This window comes from Ammospiza nelsoni, chromosome 18 (assembly GCF_027579445.1).
Source record: "Ammospiza nelsoni isolate bAmmNel1 chromosome 18, bAmmNel1.pri, whole genome shotgun sequence".
Lineage (NCBI taxonomy): Eukaryota > Metazoa > Chordata > Aves > Passeriformes > Passerellidae > Ammospiza > Ammospiza nelsoni.
In genome coordinates, this window is record NC_080650.1 from 10,703,819 (window position 1) to 10,714,287 (window position 10,469).

The following is a 10,469-nucleotide window of genomic DNA, read 5'->3' on the forward strand; positions in this document are numbered from 1 at the left end:
ACTTTGAATCCTTGTTGCTGTAGGATATGAAAAATGTTACTTGGTTAGTTATCAGTTACAAAGTTTCCCTCCAAAGAGGCAGCAGAACATTGTGACAGCCCTATAGTCCATACCACACCATTTAATGTGACACACAGATATGGAGGCTATCCAAGGGAATCTGAGACCTGAGGCAGGGGCTGGCCCTAAAAAGAAATACTCAACAGAATCTAATAATGAAGATGACAGCAACACAGCTACACAATTAACGAGCTCTGGGATAATGCCATCATGGAGGTTCCAGCAGACAGAGACACTGAATGGATGGTGAGAGCTGAGCTGCTCTGGGGAGGCACAGGAGGGGAGGAGAACCTGGGCTGGCAGATCAGAGCATTTCAGGCACAGACACCACAAGATTCAGGAGAAGAGATCATCAGCACAAGCACCCTTGGAGGAATTAAAGAGAAAGGGAATCAGCAAGTGTTGCAAGGACACATCTGCTCCATTAATCTCATTAAATCATCACCTTCAGAGCGGGTCTGAGTGCCTGGGCCCCGTCCAGCTCGTGCCTCGCTCCACACAGCGCCCAGCGCTGCCTCGGCTGCGTTTCAATCCCCAGCACTGACACCACAGCCAGGCACAGCACAAAGAAAATGGGCACAACTTGCTCCCACGAATTCCACCCTTGGTTCTTCATGGAAACTTCCCTCATATGCCACCAGAATCAAATTAGAGTGTTTTGACTGAACAATTTGTGCCAATTATTTGCTTTTAGAGTATGTTACAATGCTTAGTGTCACCATAAAATGTCAAAGGACAATAAAGACAATGGCACCTCTGCCACAGATGTTGGCACATCAATTATCAAAATAATGATATAAAATAGCTAAGGTATTGAAAAATACCAGAGTCTGCTCTGCTCTTCTTTCAAATTTCAGGAAATAAAAATCACTGCATTTCAAAAAGCATGACAGATTTTTCAAAGTACTTTTTGTAGGAAGTTTTTCATAAATACCCATTTTTTGGCATTGTGTTTCAGTGACAAATGACTGAGTTTTCAGCAACTAAATCTAGTACTAAAAATGGTGGTATTCACCAAAACACATCTTAACTCAATATCCTCAATTAATTTGTCTGGTGCTCACCACAAAATTCCTCAAATTCCAACAGCATCGGGCTGCTTAACTCATACCAAAATCCCAAAGTGCACAAAATAAGGAATTTATTGGATCCTATGCTTCAGCAGAAGAGAGAGATGTTCTCAGCTCCATCAAACCTCACACAAACCACAACAACAAGGATTGATATTGGTGGACCCACACACCTAAGCACTCATTTACCTGTGACAAGAAATCATATTCAGGTCATCTTCTGTTCATGGAAATTCGACCTTTCATCCCTAGAAAAGCACAAACCACAGAACCTTCAGTCCTCCAAAGCAGGTTTTTATCCAGGCAGGGAATCCAGGTCTCTGCCAATCCCAGACAGAAAGGCATGTCTGCCTCTTGGCCCAGCAAATATTTACAGGATTTTATATGAAGTGAAAGAGATTTAAGTGGACACACAAAGCTCAATCTCTGAATAACACATAGTTTGGTGATGAGGACACTCCCCTAGAAGGTGAGAGATGCAAGGCCAGAAGCCCTGGGGGATGGAACTGATCTCCTGCATCCTAGCCAAGATCTCCAGCCACTGGGTAAAACTAAAGGAACCAGTAACTTTTATTACCACAGTACCCTGAAAAGGTTAAATGCAGAAATCTTAATTAAAATAGGTGACAGAAATCTTAATTAAAAGATGTACTGCACACCAGCAACAAGAGAATATTGATTTCTGTTCTTCACTTTAAATTTTCTTAAAGAATTTTTAATGCAGTAAATACAGCCTTACAATTAGCAAACAGTGACAGGAGGAATTTTTTCCTTGTGCTTATCAGTCACTCTACACATGTACATTCAAGTCACTGTAAACTTCTACTTATCCCATGCTCTTTGCTCTATTTGTCTTTGAGCCCAGTGCTGCAGACAGTGCCCTGTCCTCACTGATCCACAGCCTGAGACAGCAAAAGCTCCAGGGAGGGGGACAAGCAAGTGAAGTGAGGCTGGTCCTGAAAGACAAACATATGAACTCTAAACCTGATATTCTCCAATTTATTGAGGTTTAAGTCACTTTTCTCATGCTAGACACTCATGCACATTCATACAATGACATCCTTGTTCTCAGGAAGCTCCTAACAATCCTTCACATGGAATGTGGCCGGTAATTTCAGTTCCTGAAAAATGCAAGACAAAGGGCCAAACTCCACATTTGCATGCCAGGATTTCATGACAGATTTTTGACAGCAGCACAACAGAATTTCATCTATGTACTTTGCAATCTGTTGCCTATCAAGTGCAATATTTGAAAAATTCAGGTGAATTATTTGTTTTCTGTTGTAAACTGCCTCCCATCCTCAAAACACCTTTATTAGTCAGTTAAGGTCTCCCAACCTAAACTGAGCAAACAAGTTAAAAAATCTTGAATGTAAAAAATTATTTTACTAGTATTTGACAAGTTCTGTCAACAAGCTGCAGCTCCTCTTACTCCCTGCCCTCCCACATACACATCCAATCCAGCCAACTAAGACTTGAAAGCACCACCTGAGCCTTCTGGAAGAAACTGCATTTTAATTCATGGCAGCAGCATGCTAAATGCTTAATTGCAATCAAAGCAAATTCTCAGACCTCTGAATCCAGAAAGACTTCTAACACCAACCACTTTGAATTCTCCCAGGAGCAAAGGCAGCACTGTACATTTACACTTATTCCAAAACCCAGTAGTTTTATTGATTACTCTGACACATCATTAGATTTAATTTCCACACCCTTTGCATTATGAAGAGAAGCTTCTAAATATATCACCAGTTCACTCATGAAACATTTGATGGCTAATACAAGAATCATCCCACTGATTATAACATTTAACAGGGAGTTCAGTTGTTCTTAAGATTAGTGACTCAATAGAGTGTCTTTCTTTTTTTGTTCTTAGCTTCCCTCCCAGCCTGTCTCCTAACCACCACCCTGAGAGGGCACGCACACATGGCAATCCCTATTACCCTTATACAACACTCTTGCAAAGGAAATATTAAAAACACATTTGATTTTTGGTGTAGAAATCCCCTTCTTTGCTCTTCACCAATGAAGGAAGCTGTGAAAATCTTTTGTGCATTGAAAGGGCAAAAAAAAAAAAAAAAGAACAAAGCAATCTCTATTGGCAGCCTGGGCAGCAGTAAAAAGGGAGGGGGTGTTACATCAGGCCTTGAAAAACACTAAACACCTACTAACTGCAGATAAACAAGATAGGGGTGGTGCTGGGCCTTCTCAAACGCTCCAGCACAAAAAAATCACCACAAAATGCTGGGAATTAAGGACAGACCAAGTATTTCACAAAGCAATGATCTAGGTCCTGCTGCTTCCCAACCCATCTGCTGTCACACTTCCAACAGTTTGGTACTGAAGATAAATTTCTTGGTATTTACTAATCTCACACACACACATATACATAAATATATTTATACACTGCTCTGCCCATGCTTATTCCCTCCTCAGTTTAGCAGAAACTTTTGTCACTCCCCTGTTCCATTTCCTCGCTGGAGCACACACAGGAAGCAAGGGGAAAATGGGTATTCAACAACCTCTTTCCTCTCCCATTCTATACCACTTGCAGAAAACTAATTTTAGCTCTCAATCTACAAAATCATGAGCAACCTTGCCATGCAGCAGTATTGTACACAGCTCTCCTTCCCTTTTATTACTGCAGGAATTTGACAAAAGAAAGTTTCTCTACTCACTGCTGACAAGCATTTGATTCAAACACCCTCTCTTTTTAAAAAGTCCATATTCTTTGAAAGAGTATTTCCATCTGGGACTTATCCCACATTTCACATTAAAATTAGTTTTTCCAGGATGACAGTATTCTTCGTCACCAGCAAAATTCTCAGCAGAGCCTCCTTTCAGGATAAGACACCTTTATCTGAAATACTGGCTCAGCAAGATGACTTTAGATACTAAAAAAGTTAAATAAAAGTACATATGGTTATAGGTGTGGGCACTACTGAAGAAAAAAGGAAGTTGTCAGAAGAAATTCCTTACAGAACAGTGTCAAAAGATAACTCATGTATTTAAAACTATGAAAGAGATGGGGAAAAGCCCACGTCTCTCCTGCTTATGGTATCTTAATAAAAGAAAGTAATTGCATTCAGTTCACTTGGAATTTAAAATAAATATATAAAACCTACCTTAAAATCTCAGATTCATATTTACAAACCAATAAATAAAGCAATATGAGAATTGGTTCTCATCTCTTGAAAACAACATCATTAACAAGATGTCAGTGACTGAAACGAGCCCTGTTTTTCATGTTTGCCAATGCTCATGCCCACTAATCACAGCTGGCAAGTACCTTGTTTCAAAGGACTTTCAACACAACTGAGACTTTTTTTCAAAAAATCAAGCCCACAATAAGCTTTTATCATATCTTATGAATGTACAGTGGCTCAACAACACATGCAGACAGTTAGGGACAAAAAGATGGAGCCAAGCCTTGTGCACCTGGACCAAAGGGAAGTGCTCCTGCAGCTGGGAACCAATTTACATCCCTGCAGAGGCAGGGGCATGAAAGGATTGTTCTGAATGCCAGATGAGGCATTTCCAGATGTGACACAAGGTGTGGGTACAGCAGCTGGACACTGCAGCACACCACACACCTGTTCTTGGAAAGCTGCAGCTCTGGCAAATGGACAGGATGGGATCAGCCAACTTCCAAAAGAGCTCCTGGGCACAGCCCTGCTGCACCAGCCTCCCCAGCTGACAAAATGCACATTTGTCTGTCCTAAAAGTGCTAAAGCTCTGGCCAATTTTACACTGAGCTGCATCATCACAACTGTAAATAAACTGAGGCAAGATTGTTGTTAGAAGTGTAAGTAATGAAATGCCCACAGAGAGGAGAGCACGACTGAAATTGGATTTTTGCTCTGTCCACTGCTCCCACAGCTCCCAGGCAAGGCTGAGCACAGGTAAAAATGCAAAGTGACAGAAACCTCAGGTCCATGAGGACACCATGGAGAACACAGCCCTAAAATTATAGGGTTTAAAGACACATCATGTCCTCATTCTGCTACAACCTCAGTACTGTAAAAACTTCCATTCTTCAGATCCACCTAGCACAGTGAAGACCTCAAATGACAATTTCATTCCCTTAAAATACACAGAGGAATGAAATTGTCATTTCAGAAGAGCAAATCCTTCTCTCAGCCTCTGTTAAATATCCTCCCTTTAGACAATTACTGTGGCAAAACCACTCATTCAGAACAGCAAATGAGTTAAGATTAAAATAATGTATAAGTGACATTTTGTTTCATTTACTTCTTTCCAGAAAGCTGACAAATCCAAGAGTTTATGAATTTATCGTTTTATACTGCAATTAAAACACACTACAACACATTTAAATGAACTACATTAAACTGCCTAAATCTGTACCAATATTCATTTACTGTGTCAATATGTAAATGATCTTTGAAGTCAGAAGAGATGTCTTCTCACTGCTATTTTAAAGCAGACCAGACCACTGCCTGAACTGAGCTTGTGAAACAAAATAACAACATCTAAAAAGCAGAACACCAATACAAATGTTGGTTCTTGACAAAGAAGAGACAGGAGAGGGAAGAAGGAGCTGCCAGTCTCAACATGTGGCAGAACAGAAATCCCCACTGGGTTCCAAGCTTTGAAAAGTAATGGGACCATTCAGAACTGGGATGGTTGTTTCATGCTCAAGCCCTTCCACACATTCAGCACACACCAAGGTCAAAAACTTAGATTTAATTCCTTTTTTAATGAGGGACTTATTTCAAAGCAGGTAACTTTTTTCAAAAAAATCCAAGAAACAAACCTGGATGACATCACTGGAATTAAAATGCAGTGAGAATATCACAATAAATTGCTGCAGTGGTCAGGTCAATAGAGATGATGTGCAGGTAAATTATTTGAGGTATTTTGGCTGTGATCCACAAGAGAACAAAACCCCCACATTTATAGGAAGAAACTGCACCCCGTCTCCTTTATCCACCGCCGGCTAGGGCCGAGACAGTGTCAGGACACAGAAAAAAATGCCCTCTCATTTGCTACACTTCGTGTCTTTCCACAGGAACTGGTCTCTTCCTCGCCGTTCTATTTCCTGTACAGGGACCAAGCCTATTGTCGCTAGGTGAAAACACACACACACAGAGACACAGACACACACGCACACAGATGCACACACACACACACACAGAGACAGACAGACACACACACACACACACACACACACAGGCACCGACTCACCAGCCTGCGCTGGCATAAATCTCCCTTCAGGCAGAGGTGACCTGCAGCCTCACAGCCCTGAACGAGCTCCTGTCCCTGTCCAGGCCCGGCGGATCGGGCGTGCAGGGATCAGCTCCCAGGAGCCCTCCGGGACAGGACAGGACAGGACAGGACAGGACCGGGGGTGACAGCCCCGCCAATGCCGCCGCCGATCCTCTCCTGCTGCCCGGTGCCGGCGGGGGGGATCCGCACAGCGCGGCCGCCCCGTCCCTCCTCCTCTCCCCTAATCCCTCCTCCTGAGCCGCGCCGAGCCCTCAGCCCGCAGCCCCTCCACCAGCGCGCTCCTTCCCGCCCCGGTCCCCGCCGCAGTCCCCCCGCCGGTCCCCCCGCCCGGGACACCGGCCCCGCGTGGGGTGCGCTCGGCGCGGCCCGCCCGGCTCGGACCCTCCCGCGGCCTCGGCCCCGCGGCTCACCAGGAGTAGGTCTGCTCCGCCATGGCTGCGGCTGGGCGGCCGGCGCTGGGCTCTGCGGGGCGGCCGGGCCCGGGCTCCTCCTCCGCCTCCTCCTCCGCCTCCTCCTCGCAGGCTCCGGGGCTCAGTGGCGGCCCCGCTGCGGCTCCCGGCCCAACATGGCGGCGGCTGTGAGGAGGGAGGGGAGCCGAGGGGGGGTCCCCGCGCGGGCGGGAAGGGCGATGTTGGCGGCGGGGCGGGCGGAGGCTCAGCAGCCGCGACGCGGGGCCGCGCTAGGGCGCCGGCGGGGCCTCATGGCCGGCGGGGCGGCGGCGGCGGCGGCGACGGCGGCGCGGGGCGGGGCGGGGGCGGGAGGCGGTGGCACCGGGCGGCCGGGCCAGGCCGCGCCGCGTGCCCGCGCTCGCGCACGGCGGGGGCGGAGCCGCGCCGAGGGGCGGGGCCCGAGCGGCGCGCGGGGTCACGTGCCCACAACACCTTCACGTGCCGCCGCCGCCGGCCGCGCGCAGGCGCTGTGGGGCGCGGGGAGGCGGCGGGCGGTGCTGGTTATCGCGTTGGGTATCGGGCCCGGCCGCGCCGCTGCTCGGGATCGGCCCCCGGGCGGGCGCGATCGCCGCGGACACCGCGCCGAGAGAGGGGCTGGGAGAGAGGGGGGCGGACGGAGCTTCCTCCGGCTGAAAAGCAGCGCGGGCTGCAGGAGGGTTTTGGGGCTGGGGGGCTCCGGTGAGCAGCCGTGAATCCCGAGCCGGCGGCTCCTTTCCCGCAGCGGGGCAGCTCCCCCGTTTTTCGGGGTGCCGGGCAGGGCGAGCGCGGCCGGCTCGGAGCGTGACCCCGGGGCGCTCAGAGCTGCCCCCGCTGCCCCTCAGGGCGCTGCTTTCCCCGGCCCGCAGCAGCCCCGGAGAGCGCTGTGGCGCGGGCTGGGCGGTGAATGCACCGGTCAGATAAAATAATTCCTAACCGCGCTGTTAATGCATCACATGCACAGGTGTTCCTAGAGATTGCTGTATTTTTGAATCTTTGAAACCAAGGAATATCAATAGGATCAAATGCTCAAATGTTGGTGGTTTATTTTTAATGGAAGGAAAATAATATTCCAGATACTTTGACCAAATAAAAATCATGGGCTTCATTTTATCACCAGGCTGATATTAAAGCTGTGCGAGTCTCAGGCAGAGAAACTGCTGCGTTGATATTGGTGTGGTTTCTGCTGCCAAACCCTCAGCCCTTCGTTGTGTTTCTGCCAAATGCAGGACCAGTGCTTTTTGCTGGGTTTGCTCACGTGAGTAATCCTTATTTACCTCCTGGGAGTTCACTTGTAGCAATTTTGTGCAAGTGGGGCTTTGCAGAGCTTGGATCAATTGTTCCAGTCCAGCTGTGCATTCCCACTCATTGTCCCTTTCAGAACTGCCAGACTGAACATACAGCTAGAGGTGATGTAACTGCATCAAATATAAATAGAAGAACAAATGCCAGGGGCTGGTAAAAATAGGTATTTGTTTTAAAAACAAGTATGAAGAAACTCTGTGCCTTGATTGAATTGTATTTAAATCTTCCAAAAACTAATGGGACATTGGGACATTCTCATTGCATCTACAGGGATGCCAGATGCCTCTGAAATTTGGAACCACACTTTTGTTTCTTCCTATTAGTGGATTGAATAAAATATTTTCATGTTGTCTATCTCATTCTCTCGTATGGGAAAACCTTAGGCAGGTGTGTGGTCATGACAGAGGATTTCAAGTAAGGAATGTCTCTGATCATCTTTGTTGTGTCACCAGTTGCTGTGTAATGCTGGGCAGGTCGCTTCATCCCTGCTAGCTCAGCTCATCAGTCAATACACAGGAAACTGCAAAAAACCCTGAAATTTTGGGGAGCTGCAGCAGGAAGATGCTGCATGTGCAACACAGATGCACTTGGTTCTGGTGGAGGGAAGGGCTGGAACTCCTGTGCTCCAGTTAAACAAGGCTTTTATTAAGATGGTGCTGGGTTTCTCCCCCTGTCTCTTTTTGCTTTCAAAACAAGTGATGCAGGTTGTGTCACTTCAACATCCAAACCCTCAGTGTTTTCCCAGCCCCTTTGGCCTTGTGGACAGGAATGACCTTAGAGCTCCCAACATAATCAGCACTTTACCCACTTCCAAATCTGCTGCAGAATCGGATTTATCAGCTGAGAGGTGGAAACGCTCCAAGTGCCCGACGGGGTCACAGATCCCTGCTGGGCTCAGTCCTGGCACCTGGGGGTGCTGCAGGGATCAGGGGGTGGGGAATGCTCAACTTTCCTCCCAGCTGGAGAAACTTCCTGCCCTGCTTGTGGGGAAAAACACACCCTGAGAGTTTGGGGGGAAACTCTGGTGTTCCCACATCCACATCTCCCTTGTCTAAAAAAAACCAAAAATCTCATGCTTTGGGTAGGATTTGCACAATGGATAAGTTCCTTGCTTTTGCTCTCCTCAGTACAGCAGAAAGACCTGCAGAAATGCTTAGATAATAAATAAATAATTAGGAATCCTCACTCTACTGTGGTGCAAACCTGAATGCCTGGAATGCCTGTTGGTGCTACCATTTTCATTGATGATAACAGAGTAAATATAAGAATTAAAAAGTACCTCTCAGTACTTTTAAATCAATGCAGGGTAAGATAAATCAGTTTTCAGCCTTGTCTTGATACTAAAGAGCCTTTCCTAATTTTCTTTTTGCTGAGAAGAAGGATGTAAAACTGATATTGGTATCTATGACACAATATCCCTGCTTTGTGTTCATATTGAAATAGCTTCCAGTTTCTCAGTCTTGCACAATTTCCAGCACATTAATTTGGCACAAATGATTTATAGCTGATGAGCAATTAAAGTATAATTTCTTTCCAGCATCTCAGGCTTTGTGACTAGACTATTAAATGATTTTGCAAGCTTGCTCTATCATTACAGGATAGCAGTGGGATGAATCCACAGGAGAAATTTATTCCTCCCTGCAGACCCAGCATCTACTCTCAACTGCAAACTGGAGCACTGCTTGCATTCCTCAGATAATTTTCTCAGTGTATCTTTTGTACAGTCTCTCTTTGGACCTACAAGAGAGCTTTAGTCTGAATTTCAGTGACAGTTTACTGTGACATTACAAAGTCCTCCCAGAGTACCTGTTCTGCCTGGAACCTTTGATGTAGACTGATGCTTTACTTAGACCTGTCAAGGTATTTCAGAACTAGCAGCAAACAAAACCATTTTAAAAATTATTTTTGTATTTGGAAGGGCAGCTCCCAGAGGCAAGCATGGTAGAGAAAAATCAGGTGAAAGTACTGGCTACAAAGAGTCCTCACCTCCAAATTGTTTAAATGTCAGCAGATGACATTTAGCTAACCATGTCTTGCTTCTGCTGTAATGGAGGTGGAAAGAACCAGAGGAGCTTCATGTAGACACTTCACCCTTCAGGAAAGGACACGACAGTAGAGTTGTCAGCCATGCTTTGTTCAGGAAGGAACAAATAGCATGGACAGGAGCAGAAAAGGAAGGAAAAAACCCCAAAATCAAGAGATCCACTTCTGACTGTTCAGCTGGGAGCTACACCAGGCTTTTTGCTTGTCAGCTCCTTGTGGGATTCCCCTTTACAAACCTAATTACAAGGCGCAGTGACCATGTGTGACACGATTCTCTTCACTACCACCTAGTGGGAAACTCCTTCATAACCCAGCTCCA

At 46.4% G+C, this 10,469-nt stretch overlaps 1 protein-coding gene across 2 annotated transcripts in view; it reads right to left on the minus strand.

Moving 5' to 3' along the window:
- SPPL3 (signal peptide peptidase like 3) overlaps positions 1 to 7,094 on the minus strand; it is a 56,937-nt gene extending 49,843 nt beyond the window's left edge. For both annotated transcript variants that reach the window (XM_059485468.1, XM_059485467.1), the window contains exon 1: positions 6,788 to 7,094. In XM_059485468.1, the coding sequence (XP_059341451.1) occupies positions 6,788 to 6,810 (23 nt within the window). In that variant the 5' untranslated portion in view covers positions 6,811 to 7,094. The remainder of the gene's footprint in view (positions 1 to 6,787) is intronic.
- Positions 7,095 to 10,469: the final 3,375 nt, after the last annotated feature.